This window comes from Mytilus trossulus, chromosome 3, assembly GCF_036588685.1.
Source record: "Mytilus trossulus isolate FHL-02 chromosome 3, PNRI_Mtr1.1.1.hap1, whole genome shotgun sequence".
NCBI classification, from domain to species: Eukaryota; Metazoa; Mollusca; class Bivalvia; order Mytilida; family Mytilidae; genus Mytilus; species Mytilus trossulus.
The window spans coordinates 43,775,531-43,799,034 of record NC_086375.1 but is presented as its reverse complement, the minus strand read 5'-3'; the positions used below and the strand labels follow the sequence as shown (position 1 = coordinate 43,799,034).

Genomic DNA, 23,504 nt, shown 5'->3' with positions numbered 1-23,504 from the left:
TCGTGAAAAATTAATGGCTCATATGTTCTTAATTATAATATATGGAATATTTGCCACGTGTTTACGCAAAATCAGTTCACTAATTCTGCAATTCAAATTTTATTTTTTTCAAAAAAGTCTATAGCTACAATACAATTTTTATCGCTGAAATTTTAAGGTTATGTGCATATGAAATAGACATATGGCGTAAATATTGCTTTATACGAGAATTCCACTTGGTTTTTACAATTTTCTGTAATGAAAAATAAGTCAGTGACTGAGCGTGACAAATTCAGTGGAAAAATTCCAATTCAGTTTAATAATAAAACTCCGTGTCAAAAATTATAATCGCCTTAATTAAATACAAATTTTCACTGGTTCTTTTAACATGATTGTGATTAATACTTTATAGTACGGCGGTCGGTCGGACGGGGTATCGGTCGGCATATAGAATATCGATGCAAAGTTTGATTTTGACGATAAGTCCGGGTTTGTCGAAGTTTGGCAGTCTCTGTTTTAAAAGAATTGATGACATATGTAAGTCATTGGTAATTTTCTAAAAATTTCCTACAAAATTGTAATACACGTCTGTATTGAAATTGAAAACGTTTCGTCAGTTTAAAGGTCAGATATTTAGAAATTTAACTGATCAATGATCATCAATTACGCTTACCTATTTATAAATTGTTATAAAAATAAATCACAGTGCGGTATGGTCATTTAACCTGAATTTATTTAACAACAGTGCCATTTCTGTAAAGTCTTAAATAAAAAAAATCTAAAATTCAAAAGTACATGACAATAGATTCAACTTTCAACTTTAAAGTTTTAACAATATATTTGTGTATTATATAATATTTGACAAACTTATAAATGCCTATATCGTGATTTTGTGTATGTGTTTTCAATAAGAGGATCGACATCCTTAACTAACACTAAAACTATATGGGTTGTAGTAGTTTATATTGTTCTTCAAAAACAATTCGTTCATTTTGATAAGAGACATCCTTCGGTTAAAACATACAAAAACCCATAAAACTTTAATTATTCTTTACAATAGCAATAATATCTAGGGCTGAAAACATTGTTATTTATTTGAACAAATGTAGAATAGTTATTGAAAATTACACGGGAATATTATATTGACTCTTTAGTATTTGGAGTGTTTTATTTATATTATATTCTGTTAGAAAACTAGCGCATTGGTAATCAAACCACTTATCAGTATTTACAAATGACACGAATATTTGCTTATTATTGTATTCAGTTAAAAAGACGTCTAGTTGGCAATCAAACCTGACTTATCATTATGTATACACATACATATATAAAAGAAGATGTGGTATGATTGCCAATGAGACAATCCTCCACAAGATATCAAATGACACATAAATTAACAACTTTAGGTCACCATACGCCCTTCAACAATGAACAAAGCCCATACCACATAGTCAGCTATAAAAGCCCCGAAAAGACAATGTAAAACAATTCAAACAAGAAAACTAACGGCCTAATTCATGTACAAAAAATGAACAAAAAACAAATATGTAACATACATAGTCGTAAACGGCCCTACCATTTTATATCTGTACCTTGGATACTGAATGAGCATTGTCATCTGGGCACAATCTTTAAAAGAATGCCACCGGTAAATTCTGACAAAATGTGAGAATGGCCAAACTGATGTTGTTTTATATGAACCTCTTAACTACGAAAACCAAAAACGAATAAAAAAAAAAAAGTTCACTGTCTTCACTTTGTGCGTCTTATCCACTTTTCCTGATTAACAGTCGTCAGGAACGCTCAAACAAATGTATTTGAAATTCAGAGATGTATAAAAAGTACGCAGAAACGTTAGGGGCCATATGACCAAAAGAAAGACCCAAGGAATAGCCAAATCGTCTAAGATAAACTTGCATGAGGGAGTTTGGATCTTAGTAGCACCTGAGATCACCCCTAGTTTTTGGTGGGGTTCGTGTTGTTTATTCTTTAGTTTTCTATGTTGTGTCGTGTGTACTATTGTTTTTCTGTTTGTCTTTTTCATTTTTAGCCATGGCGTTGTCAGTTTGTTTTAGATTTATGAGTTTGACTGTCCCTTTGGTATCTTTCGTCCCTCTTTTTCCATACATTTTTCTTGATTTGTCAACATTGAATCAAATGACATTCTTTTATAGATATATCCTTATTTTTTATTAATTACTATTCAATCGTAAATATTTGTAATTAGTTGTTTGTCATGTCGTGTTGATACTTGAAGCAACATGATTTTAATGGCTTGATGTCGTACCACGGTATAATTAGTTTTCAAAGGTACCAGGCTGATAATTTGATACGCAAGGATTGACTATATGTAATTTCAAAAAGGATCATAATCTGATCAAATATTTTAAAACATGTTCTCAAAACTACACTCTTACATAAATATTTAACAAAAATACCCACATTAAAACTTATGCTGACGAGACCTTTAATTTTCAAAAAGTTACTTTTGAATTTTTCGGAAATTAATTCTATTTTGACCTACTCAAGAAATGTATAAAAAGGTCAGTTTTGAATACTTGTTCTCAGTCAGCGTAAAATAACATAGAGCGTCTAACAACTATTGACTGGAACAGAAAAGATAACTTTGATTGCAATTTAAGGTAATTACATTATTTGTTTAATCAATAATTTACCGCAATCTATAATTTTGTAGAATTATTTGGATATCTCAAATTATGGTATACTGCTTTTTAATATCTAAACAAAAAACGGCACAAGTGGAAATGTGTATTTTGATTTTAAATTGTTTCCACATACAACCACATTTTATTAGGCAAAAAAGGTAAAACTGTACAATGGACGAGTGTAATTAAAAAATTAAAAAAATTAAGTCTATCCTAAATTCAGGTACTTCAGAGTCAAGTAGCTATGCATGTTATAATTACCACTCAGCAATGATCAGCATCAATTAACAATAATTATTGCAATCATCATCAATATACTGAGACAATATTTTTTTTTTACTTTGGTAACCATACTAGAGTGGGTGAATAGCATTACTGTTTTTTTTTTTATATCTATTACTAAATAAACCGCATATCTCCGTTTCCATGGAGAAAATGGAATTTTGATTGTTAAAAGTAATCAGTGACATAAAGAATAGCCAATGGAAATGTCATAATATCGTATCATGTTGCTGGATAAGCCAATCAAATTAACGCATTTTTCGTATCATTTTTCTTCGTATTACACTCTGCGCAGTGTGAAACGAAAAATATTTTCAAGCGGGGAATAAATAAGAGGCCACAACCTTAAGCGAAGGGAGATTAAATTTCAGCAAACGTTAGTACAGAAATGCACATTTTTTGTATAAGCTAATACATTGAATTTATAATGATATCCATTACCCCGGCCAAAATCCAATATGGAATATACAAAAACGAAGACAAAAATATGTAGAACAACACGAGTTGGTATAAAACCAGTTTCAATCCACCATTTTCTACATTTGAAAATGCCTGTACCAATTCAGGAATATGTTAGTTCTTGTCCATTCGTTTTTTTAGTATTTTTGTGATTTAACTTTTTGGTATAAGAAAGGAGGGACCTTAAACATGAGTCTGTAACTACGACCATTCTTTAAACGATGTGATATTGTCTTTTTTTGCGTTGTTATCTACTATAACTTTGTCTTCTATAAAAGTGTTTTTTTCCTGTATGATGGTTATAGTATTTGCTGTCATATATTTTATGGTCAGTTCACTAATAGACAATAAAAGAGGGTTGAGCTTTAACAAGAAAACAAGATATCGCCACTTATTAAAATGTACTTTTTCAATATTTGTTATCGTTTAAAAAATGCATATATCGTGAACAATATTTTCACTGATAAAAAATGAAACAGGATGGATTGCGATTTGGAAACAACACTAGATAAACACTTGCTTAAATTATTACCTCCAGAACTGTAATACACGTCATTAATTTTATTTGAACAGTCAGATATTTTTTTTAATCTGAGTGATTGGTTATGCTTTACTATTAAAAAATTGCAAGAACAATAAATCAAAGAGCGATATTGTCATGTACCGTGAATTTATTTCACAACGGGGCAATTTATAAAAAGTTTTTAATATATTTTTATCTAAAATTTACATGTAAACAATATTAGATTAAACTGTAAACTCCAAGGGTTGAACACTATTTTGGTGAAATTTCTAACATTTGACAAAAAAATAACTGCCTTTATTGAAATTTCTAGTACTTGTTTTTAATATAAAAAAAATCCTTTGTCAACTTTAAAATAATATATATTGTTCCTAGATAGATAGATAGTTTATTCTCATAAAACATGCAAGTACAAAGGTTACAGAGAAGTTAAAAAAATAATATACATCCTCGAATACAATTTATTCAATTTGATAAGAGACATCCTTCGAAGAAAATACACAAACACATTTAAAACTTTAAATATTCTGCAACATCTAGCACTCAAACCATTGTAATTTAATTGACAAAATATACAATTATGGTAAAAAGAACGAGAATAGTATATTGATTTTTTAGTTTTGAATACAACATTAGTTTTACACACTATGTTTATTTTACTCTGTTAGACAGATGTCTCATTGAAAATCATATTTTTTATACAAGTAGTCTTAAATGGCCTAACCTATTCACATCTGGACCTATGATTAAAACGATCGCGGATTATGACCAAGCTCAGTGAAGACCCGTCTAAATTGAATTTAATTGATAAATTCAACAACACTTACGGTTATCTTGATATTTTTTTCGTTAAATAATGAAGCTACCAATACTGCCGAAATTTACCCAAAGGAACTTACTTCAAATACATCAAATGTAAACGGTAATAACTGCCCTTTCCTAAATTGTGATATTTCAGTTTTACATGGGAAACTCTACGCTATAATTTACGACAAAAGGGACGTTTTTTCGTTCCCTATTGTAAAATTTTCCTTTTCCTTCGGCACAATCTTACGGTGTATATATATCACATATCATCCGCTATGCATATGTCTGTTGTGACGTTTTGAATTTGAATGAACGTTATCTATGTATTACATGTAAATTATTAAGTCAGGGATTTCCTTTCCATAAATTGTTTTATTCCTTTACTAAATTCGTCCATAGATATAAATATTTTGTTTTGAAGTTTATACCTGTAGAAAACTTATTTCGAAAGGGATAGCACATCCTAATTTTCACGCAGATGTTGTTTACCGGTCAACTTATCGATTCTTCAAATAAACTTATTCTAAATGGTTACCAATTCAACACTGTAATTATGTCTTTGAATATATGTTTTTATTGGTATTATTATTGATTTTGCCAACGGTAAAATTTGAAGTCGAACTAGATAATACTTTCATATACACATGCACATTCATGATTAAACAGTATTTTATGATTGGCTTTAAACTAGGTATCAGTAACCGCGAGTATTTTCTGATCTGTACTACGTGTTTTTTGTTGTTGGGATGTATAAGTATCCACGTCCACTCGGTAATCTTTGTTAGATGTTTTCTATTTGTTTCCATCTGATGAGTTAAGCCTTTTTCAAATGATTTTTATAGTTTGTTCTTATGTTGTACTGTTACACCACTGTCTCTGGTTAGGAGGATTAAGGTTTGCGCATTCAAACTAATTTTACCCCGTCACATTCTGTATGTGCCTGCCTGTAATTATGTGGTTGTCGTTTGTTGCTGTGTATCATATTTATTTTTCGTTCATTATTTTGTCCTTGAATTAGGCCGTTAGTTTTCTTGTTTGAATTGAAGTACATTTCGGTACCTACTTTAGCTGACTATGCGATATGGGATTTGCTCATTTTCGAAGGCCATACGATGACCTTGTTAATTGCTGTCATTTTGTCTCTTTTGGAGAGATGTCTCATTGGCAATCATACCACATCTTCTTATTTTTATATTGTCTTCTTCGCAATTATACACAAGATATAACAAGCTGCTACCAGTAAATTGTAACACGACGCGAAAATGTCGAAGCTGATGTTATTTTATTTAGTTTTAAGAGTTCATACCCTCGCGAATGTGATATTTGATCTGGGGAAAGAGGAACTGAAATATTTGGGTTAATAGTAGAATAAATTGCTTATGCCGCAATAATTTTTCACTATCTGTTATCGTTTTAATTCGTACCCACATGCATAGTATTTCCACTTTTAGAGATTGAAAGAGGAAATATTTATATTTGGAAACAAATTAAAACTAGATATTATGCCTTTATTGAGATATCGTATATCGTTTTCATATAGTACATACACACCATTTCTTAAAAAAAACCAAGTCTGTAATAATATATCACTAGTGTTTATCTCCTGTAATCACTATCATCGTACTTTAACACATATTCTTGAATTGTGTGTATTTTTTTTTAAATAAAGGACATCATTAATCAACAACAAAATAATAAGGGTTGTAGGTATTTATCTTGTTTTTTAATACAATCCTTTGAATATACAAAAATGAATTTAAAACCTTTAGGTTGAATTTCTGTAAATATTGACAAAGCAATTTCCCATAGGAAGTCCTTTTACGGCTAATACTGTACCACTTTCTCTATGAAGTTTTGAAAAAAATATTATCCTAGAATTGAAAGTTCATATGCACTACAATTTTTTTTCAAATGTCAAAATATAGGGCTGCGCGGCATATTTTGAACGTTTGTATGCCCTGAACTTCTCAGAGTTTAAACTATCACTAATTTTCCTAACTATCCCTACCTCGAATGAAGGGTTACCACAGATTTCAATATAAACAATATGCACATAGATATAGGAAGATGTGGTGTGAGTGCCAATGAGACAACTCTCCATCCAAATAACAATTTATAAAAGTAAACCATTATAGGTCAATGTACGGCTTTCAACACGGAGCATTGGCTTACACCGATCAACAAGCTATAAAGGGACCGAAAATTATTAGTGTAAAACCATTCAAACGAGAAAACCAACGGGCAAATCTATATAAAAAACGAGAAACGAGAAAAACGTATAAATTACATAAACAAACGACAACTACTGTACAACAATTTTCTGACTTAGGACAGGTGCAAAAATTTGCAGTGGGATTAAACGTTTTTAATGGTACCAAACATTCCCCTTTTTCTGAAACAATAGCATAACATCACAACATAGAAAAACACACGGTAAAATATCAATTGGTAGGCTTAACTCAATCAAAAATCGTAGATTAACACACTATGAACGAATAAATTTGATCTGCGATATCTGAATGCAAATGTATATTTACTGGTAACATTCGCAAGCTATGTCTTTGTGAGTTGGAACACAGAGAATATAACTGGGAACCAGTATGTAAATAAACGTTATTTTCTTTGAATATTCTAGATCTTCCCAAAAGAGGCGTGGTTTAAGAAACAGCTTTATTTACATAGTGCAACATATACGAACATTTATTTGAATAGAAAACTCTCCAAAATCAGTTTTTCTAACATTAACACTCATTTATCGGAATTATAGCCTTAAAGAAATTACGGCATACACTCTTTTTATTTTATTTTACTGTACATTTTATACCCCATCCCCTGTTTCATTTCTTTTTTTTTTAATTTGAAAACAAGACTTTTATTATTGCCAGCTTACACTATTTGCATATTTTCTGATATTAAATGCCTAAAACCTGTTTAAAACTGTTTTGATAAAGCCTCGGTCACACCTTACCGGATAGCTCGAACGGACGCCTAACGGATAACTTTTTTTTTCAATCCGTTCATGTCCGTTAGACGTCCGTTCTTATCCGTTAGACGTCCGTCCACATCCGTTGCATGTCCGTTAAGCGTACGTTTTATTCGTCGACGTCCGTTCTGTCCGGTGGAAAATTTTGAGCATGTTCAAAACTTTGAACGGACGTCCAACGGATAAAATGTTCATTGAACGTCCGTTAGGCGTCCGTTTTGTACGGTACTCGTCCGTTTCGTTTTCGTTTTGCATCCGTTACGTGTCCGTTATACATCCATTGGAGGTCTGGAAGATAAATTCACCAACGGACTTCTACCGGACGTTTAACGGATAAAACGGATGTTGAACGGATGAGAAACGGACTTCTATCGGACGTATAACGGATTAAAAGGATGATGAACGGATCTGAAACGGATAAATGCTAATTGAAAATTTCGCGTCAGAAATGCCAATTATTGGTTAGTCAGATTTTTTAAGGTTCATGAACTCTTATTATTCATAATCGATCTTAGAGTATAGGCACGTCAACATAATCAAGCAGTTCTTATTCAGGCCAGACACTGCCCTTTGGCGGAATTTTGAAGAACAAACCAAAACCAGTGACACAGAAACATTTTGAATATTTATGCGCTTTACATGTATTATTATTGTCGCCTTTGATTTTCCGTATATCTTGTTCATCCGTTTTATCCGGTACGCTTTCGTTATGTGTCCGTTTTATGCGGTACTCGTCCGTTGGATGTTCGTTCGACATCCGTTTTGTCCGGTACGTTACCGTTTCTCGTACGTTACATATCCGGTGTGTGTCCGTTATGCATCCGTTACACGTCCGTTTTATTCGGTCAGTACATCAACGGACTCCCAATGGATAACAATTTTGTCAACGTACAACTTTTTTTTCATCCGTTAGGCGTCCGTTCGTGCTATCCGTTAAGGTGTGACCGAGGCTTAACATATTGAAAGCATATCAGAATACTATAAATAATATGTTTAGCAGTCAATCATTGCAACATTCAAGATGAAGTATGCAATCCTGCCTCTGTCTCCAGTCCACATCTTACTGTATACCTATTTGTCAATTAAAGTTCACATTTTCTGCCTCAAATGGTCAATTTAGAATTCTTAGAACAGCATCATATGCAACCATATATCTGACAGAATTTAGCTAATATATATACCAGAAGTGTTCAAACAAATCCATATTTGCAATAGTTGTATGTATGCAGATACCAGTCTGAGATATAAATTCACTTAAAATGTTATAGAGATAACTGCTAACATCTGATTTTTGCATAACTTCCATGCATAGTTATTGGTTTTTTTTATATCAGGAACTTTAAAATCATAAAATAAAGCATTTACAAGTTAAATTATATGTTTTATGACCCAGGAGGTAGGCAATTATGTTTTTATCATCGATACAAGGACATCATTCATAACATGCAAACATCTTATAAACTCAGGTATTTCATATTCAATCTTTTATAGTAATATTTTCTACAAAGCACTAATGACGAGATTCACCTCAAAAGATAGCAAAACCTTTTAAAAGTAAAATCACAAAAATATTTAACTCCGAGGAAAATTCAAAACGGAAAATCCTTAATCAAATGGCAAAATCAAGGATAAAACACATCAAACGAATGGACAGCAACTGTCATATTCCTGTCTTGGTACAGGCATTTTCAAAACAGACGCGTTAAAAAGACTTGTTGAAAGGGACATGTTTACGATACTGTTGTCAGGTCATTAAAGATTGCATATTCTGGCTTAAAGATTCACCTGTAGGGTCTTTGCATCAGAAATAAACACATTTATACATGTTGTTGGCATAATACGGGTTATGTTCGTCTTATGTATGTAATGATGGTATAATACTGAATCACTAACGAGAGGGTTTGTGCTTGAAATTCATATAAAGACATAATCTTTTAATCAGTTTAATTGAGATCTGGAGCTGGCATGTCTGAAACTGTTAGAATTCCTCTGTTAATTTATGTATGATCATTGTTATTTTGTTTAGTTTCTTTTGTTACCTATTTTGATATCGGACTCGGACGTCTTTTGAACTGAGTCTAACTGTGTGAATTGCGATGTCCTAGCTTTATCAACATTGGTTAATTGTATAGGGATATTTTGGTTGAGTTCTAAAAACAACTTGTTTAATCCTGCCGCATTTTTGCGTCTGTCGGGACCCTCTGGTCTTTTTAAAATCTGTTATGCTGTTTAGATTCTTTTATATATTTTGGAATTGACTAGACCGTTCATTATTACTAAACTAGTTTATATTTTTGTTAAGGAGCCAGATGAAGAACGCCTCCGGCTGGGATATTTGTTCGCTGTATAGAAGACCCATTGGTGGCCTTCGGCTATTTTACGCTCTTTGGTCGGGTTTTTGTCTGTTTGACACATTCTAAATTTCCATTCTCAATTGTATTACCAATGCAGGAACTCGATACAAATATAAATTTTTCGCATTCAATGTGTCTAGACGTGATAAACAAATAGCGCTTATGTACAATTGGCTTTTTGTTAGTATCGTATATCCGTTTAAGAAAGATTTGTTAGTGTATCAAATCAGTCAGTCGTCGGTTCAGTTTCTTTTTTACTTTCGACGTGGACATTCTGTTTTGAATAAATAGCTGAAAACAATTGTAACCCTAACTCCAGCAAAGGGATTACATTGAAAGTCACTTGAGTACGAATGTTTAACTGCTTCACGTAGCCAAAGTTGTAGCTCAGAAACCGTTGCTGCGAAAACAGATGTTTCTTAGTCAGCTTCAATTTCATTTTTCGATATATATCCTGTTAAATTCCTATAGACCGGTCAAATGCAGTACACAAATTCTCCAGATTCAATAATTACACTTAAAATTGTTCGAGAATCAGTTGGGGAACGATCATACCTCTGTCAATCAAATATTACCTTACAGTCAAAATAATAAAGCATGCAAACCAAGAGTTTAAATGCCTTGCTTGCCAACTTTGTTTGGTTGCTTGCTCAGACATTGTAATTAAGATTGACACCAAAATTGAATGCGTAGGTGGAGTATAACAGTCTGTTAAATATACACAAAAGTTGGATTGGTCAATGAATATCAAAATTGTTTCAAATATAATAATCAGATAATAGTCATTGTCCAATCAATTCTTTTTTATATAGTAAACAAACTGTTACTCCGTCTCTTCATTGAATTTGGGTGTCAATCTTAATTACAATGCCTGAGCAAACAGCCAAACAAAGTTTACAAGCAAGGTATTTAAAATCTTGGTTTGAATGCTTTATTATTTTAACTGTAATGATGTGAATAAGATGAAACAAGTCCGAATAAATTTGGCAGGAGGACGCTAGCGAGGGTAAAAACTAAATATCCGAAAATGGCAAATACTTTTCATAGAGCAGAATTTAAGGCATATACACATTCAGTGGAGAAAACAGGCAATTTTTTTGAAATGAGGAAAAAAGTTAAATTATATGATAAATACACTGGCTTCCAAACAATTAAAATCCAGCATCTCTATATAAAGTGTAATTATGTTTTTTTTGTTAATTAAGCACTGAGAAATTACCTGATCCTACCGTGTGGGACAAACAATCTAACAGACGAGGTATCTACCCAGATCAAGAAATGTTTATAACGACTCTTGGATTTGCTGCATCTAAAAGAAATTAAACAAGCTTAATAACTCTAAAACCACAACAGATGAAAACACAAAATGTCAAGAGCTATATCACATAGATGTTTAAGACAATATTGGCCTGGATAAATTAGTTTTCGGTCTTTTCTTGTGAATAAGATTTAGAACCACAACATTGCGATGTCAACTTTTCGATTGTTGAATTTTATATGAATTGATTTCATTAAAAAAATAATGTTTCACATTGTTTGTTTATCTTGTAGTTGTATTCAGCAGACAATGCACCAAATAATTCTTTTGGTTATGTACATGTTTTTGAAAAGCACAGTCTTTGGGTGTCCTTCTGTGTGTCTTTGTGCAGATGGAAGATCGATCAATTGCATGGATAGAAATTTAACAACAGTACCGTCTGGATTTCCACACACATCAACTTATCTGTGAGTATTTGAAATAAGAGTAATATCTGTTATGTCTTTCACTGCTCATTACAGACTTCCCGAGAAAAACATCGGATTAGTCAAACTTATCCGTCTGTGACTCAAACAAAACTCTACTATAATCAGTATTTAAGTGCACTTCACAACGGTTATTCAAAACAGAAAATATTATCAGTATATTACGTGAACGTCATTAACACGTATGCTACTGGTTTTTGACATTTTAAAAAACTATTTTGTAATATAAAAGTCAGTTTGCTATGTTCACACTTTGTTCTTATATAATGGAACTATATGCTACTATATACAAGTGAAATATTTATCCAGCTATAAAACCAGCTGTTTTTATCCTTAATTTTCTACATACAGAACTGCCTGTTCCAAGGCAGGAATAATATGAGGCCGGCATTACCTGTGAATGGGGACGAAGTTTGTTTAAATTATTTTATTTGTATTTTAAATATTTGTTAAAAAAAAAGATACGGAAATACCGTAACGTTTCCGATTTTGGTTCTGTTGTTAGGGATTTTACTTGTGACGTTATTTAAGCTATGACGTCATGTTCAATGTAAACAAAGAAACGCAATGCATCAGGTAGGCCTAACGTTTATTCATACCAAAGACAAAGAATGATTAAAAATGAGATATTGGTATTGTGTTCCTTGAGTTCCTATATTTTACTAGAGTAATCAAAGTCTCACGACAACAAGACCGGAAGAAGGAAGTAGAGTTATGTGTTCTGCACAGATCCGGAAATTAAAAAACACGACAAAAAAAAAATTGGACGATTTTGAGTTCATTAGTACAATGAAAAATTTGGGAAATTTTCCCGATTTATTTTTTTTTTTTTTTATTGAATTTTCTACTGTAATAGGGGACTTCGTCCCCATATTACAGTTTTTGATTTTGGCATTTGATTAGTGACTTTCCTTTTTTGAATTTTTCACGGATATCAGTATTTTTGTGATTTTACTTTTTAAAGGTCGAACACAAACGTTGAAATTTAAACGGCAATACTTTACATGTGAACTTACCATATTATACTAGCCACAAAATAAAACGTTACCAAGATATTTTATCTAAAATATCTATTTTACTCCCCAACAATGTTATTTTAGTTTTGTTTTTTATGGAACAATAACATAAAAGCATACAAGCTTAACAAAAATAACAAATCATAATTAATTTGCATCAGATATAACACTAATGTAGCCTATATTTACAATTAACCGCAGTTGTTGACTATAAGGCGGTATAGTATTAATTTTACAATCACGCAAGTCTCATTTGCTTTTTAATTAACATGTATTGTATCATTGTCCTCTGTCAGTACTAACCAACAGCATATCAATTTTCAAAACAGCAATATATTTCGAGAAGCTAACATTAAGGATGTTTGCTACTCAGTTTCAAAACTACAAGCTTTTCATGACACTAGTATGCATTGATAGGGGATTATTAAAGAAACCAAAAGTGCAAAAAAAAATATATAGGTCAATGTGCTTGTTTTCAAGATATTAGCCATTAAAATTTTGGCGGGCAAATGTTCTCTATTGATTTTTAGAGCATTTGTCATTGACAAGTTTAAGGGCTCAAAATCTTTTAAAAAATAACATGTATTTTATTAGACTTTTACAAATGGTTTATATGTATACATGTAAAAGATTTATAAAAGGAAAAAGGGAGGTCAATGGGCAATTTTTTTTAAAGCATTCAAATGGATAAAACGAGAGGATTTCGAAAATCTGACCAAAAAATTCCAATACATGACAAGAAAACATCTTTAAATGCGAATGACAGCGCTTAGTTATCTGTTAAACAATTGTTTCGTCTATGAGTAATTAATTGAAAAGAAAACCAACATATTACGAATATTTTGTGATGTTGCTCAATACATCTATACATTCATTATGTCAGAAATCAATTCTTCATTTGAGAGCAAAAACAAATCGCTATATCTTTTGATAGACAAAAAGAGGTCATGGCTCGGTACTTATACATCCCGTCAATGTGTTTGTATTATCTTTCATGTTTGCTGATGTGTTTTATATGTTTCTTTTAAAACTGTAATACGATTATGACTGCTGTACTCACATTTTTTACTATTTTGTTTATTATGTCTGTTTATTTCACGAATCATTGTAAATATAACGGAATTTGATAAGACTGTCGTAATAAGTGAGAGGTTTCGCGCTATAAAACCAGGTTTAATTCACCATTTTCTACATTTGAAAATGCATGTACCAAGTCAGGAATATGACAGTTGTTATCTATTCGTTTTTGATGTGTTTTGTCATTTGATTTTGCCATGTGATTATAGACTTTCCGGTTGGTTTTTCCTCTGAGTTTTGTTTTTTTGTGATTTAACTTTTTCTTATGTTTTGCCAAAATAAGAATTATATTATGCTTTTTTCAAAAAAATTCTTAAATTTGCTTAGATTGTTCATATAGAAACACATTTTTGTGCATAAAAAGAAATCTGTGAGACAGAATTTTGAAATAAAAAATTAGAAGATAGGTTATATAACATATTTTAAGAAAACAAAAGGAAGAAAAATGGTGTCACCGAACTTGTTTTCTTGTTACAAGTAAAACATGAAAATTTCCCTATTTGGCCAGTATTAATTTTGTACTAAAAGAGGTATTTCCCCTTACATGGCTTATTTAGAAAAAAAATCTAAAGCACAATTATTTGGTATTTTTTAAACATTTTTGATTGTGCAATGCATAAATAAGTTTTCTTTATAAAAATAAACAGTGTAACCAATAAATTGTAAATGTTGTCTCCAAATTTGCAGATTTAGACAAATAACTATACCGATTATTTACTGTGATTGTACAATTCAATATGGTGGTAAACCCCTGAACTAGCTCAATCATCTAGATCCAATCAAATCTCAGTCACATCTTAGTCATTACTGAACGGACGCGCTGGGTCAGCTCTCTCTTACTCGCTATCTACGATGAGGGTTTACTAAAAGATGGATCAACGACTCACTACTTTCGATGACAGAAACCAATTCAACGCTGTATAGAGTCTGAATACGTTAGGCATTATCCGCGTAACCCGCGTCAGCATACACTTCAAAACCCATTTTGGATGGGAGAGCATTATGCCGACTGACGTCTGAGGCCTGATTCCTAGGTGTTTGATGATGGACCTCCATTTCACTATCTCGTGACTTTGGTCCTGATTATGCGTCCTGTCATCGTTAATACTACGTCCGAAACTCACCTACTAGTACTCCGTCATCGTGATTAGCGGGCTGCCAAGCTGACCAATCTGGCCATGAAAGCAGCCGTTGTGGAGTATTGACTGTAAAGAAACACCAACATAGTAAAAAACCAAAACAACTCAACAACACCAAGATGGTGGCCTACCTTAATCTTCCACCTGTTCCTGACCAACTGCAGAACATATTTAAACGCTCACCAAACGCCTTTGGGCACCGAGCCGACCTTGCGAGGACTTTAAAGCCAGTCAATGTCGTTAAACACTTCCCTCAATCAACTATCTTAATTCAGAAACTAAACAACTTAAGTTTGTCTACAGAGGTATCAGTATAGGTGTATAATATATCAAAAATATATATCTATATGTTTTATATTCAAACCAAGCCATAAATATCGATTGAAACAGTCTGAAAACAAACGTACTCGATTGTAACAGAGATTCAATGAAATATCATTGGAAATTAAAGATTTCAAATTGGACAAATATAATTAATTATTGTATTATTCAAATCTACAAGTGCATAGGATAACTTGTATGCAAAAAGCTTTATTTCAGTTTAAGAAGAAATTGACATATAGCTATGTAAATCTGTTTGCATTGATGATTATAACAAATGTGATGTCGGAGTATATTTTCAATTATTTTGTTGCAGTTATCTGAACAATAATCAGTTAACATCGTTAAATGGGACAGAATTCCAAGGCGTAAAATCTCTTCATTATTTGTAAGTACACTAAACAAAAATTTTTGCTAATTTGAAAACACATTATATCTTTTATCAAGTCCTTTTTATTTTGTTTATATCGAAAATATTTTTTTAGAGGTATGTTTTGTCTTTGAAGATTGAAGATTTATAAAACACATATACACATATGTATGCACCTTTTCACGTTATATATCGATTGCGATTTAACTATAAATTTATACCAGATTTCATATGAGCACAGACAGCATGGTTTGAAATAAAATTAAGATTATTTCTTCACAAGGTTTGAAAGGATATAACATAATAAATGTGACCCTTACCCTTACTTTAACCCGATCCTTTTATTTATTTTTTAGTAGATAATATGGTTTGAAAGAATATAACATAATAAATGTGACCCTAACCCTTAATTTAACCCAATCCTTTTATTTATTTTTTAGTAGACGATATTGTTTGAAAGGATATAACATAATAAATGTGACCCTAACCCTTACTTTAACCCGATCTTTTAATTTATTTTTTTAGTAGACGATATTGTTTGAAAGGATATAACATAATAAATGTGACCCAAACCCTTACTTTAATCCGATCCTTTTATTTCTTTTTTAGTAGATAATAGTGTTTGAAAGGATATAACATAATAAATGTGACCCTTACCCTTACTTTAACACGATCCTTTTATTTATTTTTTAGTAGATGATAGTGTTTGAAAGGATATAACATAATAAATGTGACCCTAACCCTTACTTTAACCCGATCCTTTTATTTATTTTTAGTAGATAAAAGTGTTTGAAAGGATATAACATAATAAATGCGACTCTATCCCTTACTTTAACCCGATCCTTTTATTTATTTTTTAGTAGAAGATAGTGTTTGAAAGGATATAACATAATAAATGTGACCATAACCCTTACTTTAACCCGATCCTTTTATTTATTTTTTAGTAGATGACATTGTTTGAAAGGATATAACTTAATAAATGTGACCCTAACCCTTACTTTAATCCGATCCTTTTATTTATTTTTTAGTAGATAATAGTGTTTGAAAGGATATAACATGATAAATGTAACCCTAACCCTTACTTTAACCCGATCCTTTTATTTATTTTTTAGTAGATGATATTGTTTGAAAGGATATAACATAATAAATGTGACCCTAACCCTTACTTTAATCCGATCCTTTTATTTCTTTTTTAGTATAACCCTTACTTTAACCCGATCCTTTTATTTATTTTTTAGTAGATGATATTGTTTGAAAGGATATAACATAATAAATGCGACTCTATCCCTTACTTTAACCCGATCCTTTTATTTATTTTTTAGTAGAAGATAGTGTTTGAAAGGATATAACATAATAAATGTGACCATAACCCTTACTTTAACCCGATCCTTTTATTTATTTTTTAGTAGATGACATTGTTTGAAAGGATATAACTTAATAAATGTGACCCTAACCCTTACTTTAATCCGATCCTTTTATTTATTTTTTAGTAGATAATAGTGTTTGAAAGGATATAACATGATAAATGTAACCCTAACCCTTACTTTAACCCGATCCTTTTATTTATTTTTTAGTAGATGATATTGTTTGAAAGGATATAACATAATAAATGTGACCCTAACCCTTACTTTAATCCGATCCTTTTATTTCTTTTTTAGTATAACCCTTACTTTAACCCGATCCTTTTATTTATTTTTTAGTAGATGATATTGTTTGAAAGGATATAACATAATACATGTGACCCTAACCCTTACTTTAACCCGATCCTTTTATTTATTTTTTAGTAGATGATAGTGTTTGAAAGGATATAACATAATAAATGTGACCCTAACCCTTTCTTTAACCCGATCCTTTTATTTATTTTTTAGTAGATAATATTGTTTGAAAGGATATAACATAATAAATGTGACCCTAACCCTTACTTTAACCCGATCCTTTTATTTATTTTTTAGTAGATGATAGTGTTTGAAAGGATATAACATAATAAATGTGACCCTACCCTTACTTTAACACGATCCTTTTATTTATTTTTTAGTAGATGATAGTGTTTGAAAGGATATAACATAATAAATGTGACCCTAACCCTTACTTTAACCAGATCCTTTTATTTATTTTTAGTAGATAAAAGTGTTTGAAAGGATATAACATAATAAATGCAACTCTAACCCTTACTTTAACCCGATCCTTTTATTTATTTTTTAGTAGAAGATAGTGTTTGAAAGGATATAACATAATAAATGTGACCATAACCCTTACTTTAACCCGATCCTTTTATTTATTTTTTAGTAGATGACATTGTTTGAAAGGATATAACATAATAAATGTGACCCTAACCCTTACTTTAATCCGATCCTTTTATTTCTTTTTTAGTAGATAATAGTGTTTGAAAGGATATAACATGATAAATGTAACCCTAACCCTTACTTTAACCCGATCCTTTTATTTATTTTTTAGTAGATGATATTGTTTGAAAGGATATAACATAATAAATGTATCCCTAACCCTTACTTTAATCCGATCCTTTTATTTCCTTTTTAGTATAACCCTTACTTTAACCCGATCCTTTTATTTATTTTTTAGTAGATGATATTGTTTGAAAGGATATAACATAATAAATGTATCCCTAACCCTTACTTTAATCCGATCCTTTTATTTCCTTTTTAGTATAACCCTTACTTTAACCCGATCCTTTTATTTATTTTCTAGTAGATGATATTGTTTGAAAGGATATAACATAATACATGTGACCCTAACCCTTACTTTAACCCGATCCTTTTATTTATTTTTTAGTAGATGATAGTGTTTGAAAGGATATAACATAATAAATGTGACCCTAACCCTTTCTTTAACCCGATCCTTTTATTTATTTTTTAGTAGATAATATTGTTTGAAAGGATATAACATAATAAATGTGACCCTAACCCTTACTTTAACCCGATCCTTTTATTTATTTTTTAGTAGATGATAGTGTTTGAAAGGATATAACATAATAAATGTGACCCTAACCGTAACTTTAACCCGATCCTTTCATTTATTTTTTAGTAGATGATAGTGTTTGAAAGGATATAACATAATAAATGTGACCATAACCCTTACTTTAAGGTTGTTCGCCTATCAGTTTCAAAATAAACAACTTTTCATAAAACTAGTATGTATTGATAGGGAATAAATTAAGGAATCAAAAAAGCCATAAAAATATAGGGGTCAATGTGCTTGTTTTCGAGATATTAGCCATTGGAATTTTAGCGGGAAAATGTTCTCTCTTGATTTTTCGTAGCTTTATCATTGACCAGTTGAAGTTCTCAAATTCTATTGAAAAATAAATAAAATTTTATAAGACTTTTACAAATGATTAATAATTATACATGTAAAAGATTTATAAAAAGAAAAATGGGGGTTCATGGAGAATTTTTTTAAGGCATTCAAATGGATAAAACCAGAGGATTCTGAAAATCTGACAAAATTTCCAAAACATGACAAGCAGATATCCTTAATCCGATCCTTTTATTTCTTTTTCAGTAGATGATAGTGTTTGAAAGGATATAACATGATAAATGTGATCCTAACCCTTCCTTTATCCCGATCCTTTTATTTCTTTTTTAGTAGATGATAGTGTTTGAAAGGATATAACATAATAAATGTGATCCTAACCCTTACTTTAACCCGATCAATTTATTTATTTTTCAGTAGATGATATTGTTTGAAAGAAAATAACATGATAAATGTAACCCTAACCCTTACCTAATCCGATCCTTTATTTATTTTTTAGTAGACGATATTGTTTGAAAGGATATAACATAATAAATGTGACCCTAACCCTTACTTTAACCCGATCCTTTTATTTATTTTTTAGTAGATGATATTGTTTGAAAGAATATAACATGATAAATGTAACCCTAACCCTAACTTTAACCCGATCATTTTATTTATTTTTTAGTAGATAATAGTGTTTGAAAGGATATAACATAATAAATGTGACTATAACCCTTACTTTAACCCGATCCTTTTATTTATTTTTAGTAGATGATAGTCTTTGAAAGGATATAACATAATAAATGTGACCCTAACCCTTACTTTAATCCGATCCTTTTATTTATTTTTAGTAGATGACAGTGTTTGAAAGGATATAACATAATAAATGTGACTATAACACTTACTTTAACCCGATCCTTTTATTTATTTTTTAGTAGATGATATGGTTTGAAAGGATATAACATAATAAATGTGACCCTAACCCTTACTTTAACTCGATCCTTTTATTTATTTTTTAGTAGATAATAGTGTTTGAAAGGATATAACATAATAAATGTGACCCTAACCCTTACTTTAACCCGATCTTTTTATTTATTTTTTAGTAGATAATATGGTTTGAAAGGATATAACATAATAAATATGACCCTAACCCTAACTTTAACCCGATCCTTTTTTTTATTTTTTAGTAGATGATATGGTTTGAAAGAATATAACATGATAAATGTAACCCTAACCCTTACTTTAACCCGATCCTTTTATTTATTTTTTAGTAGATGATATGGTTTGAAAGAATATAACATGATAAATGTAACCCTAACTCTTACTTTAATCCGATCCTTTTATTTATTTTTAGTAGATGATATGGTTTGAAAGGATATAACATGATAAATGTGACCCTAACCCTAACTTTAACCCGATCCTTTTATTTATTTTTTAGTAGATGATATTGTTTGAAAGGATATAACATGATAAATGTGACCCTAACCCTTACTTTAACCAGATCTTTATATTTATTTTTTAGTAGATGATATTGTTTGAAAGGATATAACATAATAAATGTAACCCTAACCCTTACTTTAACCCGATCCTTTTATGTATTTTTTAGTAGATAGTAGTGTTTGAAAGGATATAACATAATAAATGTGACCCTAACCCTTACTTTAACCCGATCCTTTTATTTATTTTTTAGTAGATAATATGGTTTGAAAGGATATAACATAATAAATATGACCCTAACCCTAACTTTAACCCGATCCTTTTTTTTATTTTTTAGTAGATGATATGGTTTGAAAGAATATAACATGATAAATGTAACCCTAACCCTTACTTTAACCCGATCCTTTTATTTATTTTTTAGTAGATGATATGGTTTGAAAGAATATAACATGATAAATGTAACCCTAACTCTTACTTTAATCCGATCCTTTTATTTATTTTTTAGTAGATAATATGGTTTGAAAGGATATAACATGATAAATGTGACCCTAACCCTAACTTTAACCCGATCCTTTTATTTATTTTTTAGTAGATGATATTGTTTGAAAGGATATAACATGATAAATGTGACCCTAACCCTTACTTTAACCAGATCTTTATATTTATTTTTTAGTAGATGATATTGTTTGAAAGGATATAACATAATAAATGTAACCCTAACCCTTACTTTAACCCGATCCTTTTATGTATTTTTTAGTAGATAGTAGTGTTTGAAAGGATATAACATAATAAATGTGACCCTAACCCTTACTTTAACCCGATCCTTTTATTTATTTTTAGTAGATGATAGTGTTTGAAAGGATATAACATAATATTTGTGACTATAACCCTTATTTTAATCCGATCCTTTTATTTATTTTTTTAGTACATGATAGTCTTTGAAAGGATATAACATAATAAATGTGACCCTAACCCTTACTTTAATCCGATCCTTTTATTTATTTTTTAGTAGATAATAGTGTTTGAAAGAATATAACATAATAAATGTGACCCTAACCCTTACTTTAATCCGTTCCTTTTATTTATTTTTTAGTACATGATAGTGTTTGAAAGGATATAACATAATAAATGTGACCCTTACCCTTACTTTAACCCGATCTTTTATTTATTTTTAGTAGATGATAGTGTTTGAAAGGATATAACATAATAAATGTGACTATAACCCTTACTTTAACCCGATCCTTTTATTTATTTTTTTAGTACATGATAGTCTTTGAAAGGATATAACATAATAAATGTGACCCTAACCCTTACTTTAACCCGATCCTTTTATTTATTTTTAGTAGATGATAGTGTTTTAAAGGATATAACATAATTAATGTGACTATAACCCTTACTTTAATCCGATCCTTTTATTTATTTTTTAGTAGATGATAGTCTTTGAAGGATATAACATAATAAATGTGACCCTAACCCTTACTTTAACCCGATCCTTTTATTTATTTTTCAGTAGATGATATTGTTTGAAAGAATATAACATGATAAATGTAACCCTAACCCTTACTTTAATCCGATCCTTTATTTATTTTTTAGTAGACGATATTGTTTGAAAGGATATAACATAATAAATGTGACCCTAACCCTTACTTTAACCCGATCCTTTTATTTATTTTTAGTAGATGATAGTGTTTGAAAGGATATAACATAATTAATGTGACTATAACCCTTACTTTAATCCGATCCTTTTATTTATTTTTTAGTAGATGATGGTGTTTGAAAGGATATAACATAATAAATGTGACTATAAGCCTTACTGTAACCCGATCCTTTTATTTATTTTTAGTAGCTGATAGTCTTTGAAAGGATATAACATAATAAATGTGACCCTAACCCTTACTTTAACCCGATCCTTTTGTTTCTTTTTTAGTACATGATAGTGTTTGAAAGGATATAACATAAAAAATGTAACCCTTACCCTTACTTTAACCCGATCCTTTTATTTATTTTTTAGTAGACGATATGGTTTGAAAGGATATAACATAATTAATGTGACCCTAACTGTTACTTTAACCTGATCTTTTTTTATTTATTTTTAGTAGATGATATTGTTTGAAAGGATATAACATAATAAATGTAACCCTAACCCTTACTTTAATCCGATCCTTTTTTCTTTTTTTTTAGTAGATGATATGGTTTGAAAGAATATAACATGATAAATGTAACCCTAACCCTTACTTTAACCAGATCCTTTTATTTATTTTTTAGTAGATGATATGGTTTGAAAGAATATAACATGATAAATGTAACCCTAACCCTTACTTTAATCCGATCCTTTTATTTATTTTTTAGTAGACGATATTGTTTGAAAGGATATAACATGATAAATGTGACCCTAACCCTAACTTTAACCCGATCTTTTTATTTATTTTTTAGTAGACGATATTGTTTGAAAGGATATAACATGATAAATGTGACCCTAACCCTTACTTTAACCAGATTTTTTTAATTATTTTTTAGTAGATGATATTGTTTGAAAGGATATAACATAATAAATGTAACCCTTACCCTTACTTTAACCCGATCCTTTTATGTATTTTTTAGTAGATAGTAGTGTTTGAAAGGATATAACATAATAAATGTGCCCCTTACCCTTACTTTAACCCGATCCTTTTATTTATTTTTAGTAGATGATAGTGTTTGAAAGGATATAACATAATTAATGTGACTATAACCCTTACTTTAATCCGATCCTTTTATTTATTTTTTAGTAGCTGATAGTGTTTGAAAGGATATAACATAATAAATGTGACTATAACCCTTACTTTAACCCGATTCTTTTATTTATTTTTTAGTACATGATAGTGTTTGAAAGGATATAACATAATAAATGTGACCCTAACCCTTACTTTAACCCGATCCTTTTATTTATTTTTAGTAGATGATAGTGTTTGAAAGGATATAACATAATTAATGTGACTATAACCCTTACTTTAATCCGATCCTTTTATTTATTTTTTAGTAGATGATAGTGTTTAAAAGGATATAACATAATAAATGTGACTATAACCCTTACTTTAACCCGATCCTTTTATTTAT

General features: G+C 30.4%; 1 protein-coding gene across 1 annotated transcript in view; it reads left to right on the top strand.

Moving 5' to 3' along the window:
• The first annotated feature begins 2,563 nt into the window (after positions 1–2,563).
• Positions 2,564–23,504, top strand: part of LOC134711549 (insulin-like growth factor-binding protein complex acid labile subunit) — an 86,994-nt gene continuing 66,053 nt past the window's right edge. The window contains exons 1-3 of the mRNA XM_063572199.1: positions 2,564–2,621; positions 11,605–11,778; positions 15,666–15,737. Of these exons, the coding sequence (XP_063428269.1) occupies positions 11,621–11,778; positions 15,666–15,737 (230 nt within the window). The 5' untranslated portion in view covers positions 2,564–2,621; positions 11,605–11,620. The remainder of the gene's footprint in view (positions 2,622–11,604; positions 11,779–15,665; positions 15,738–23,504) is intronic.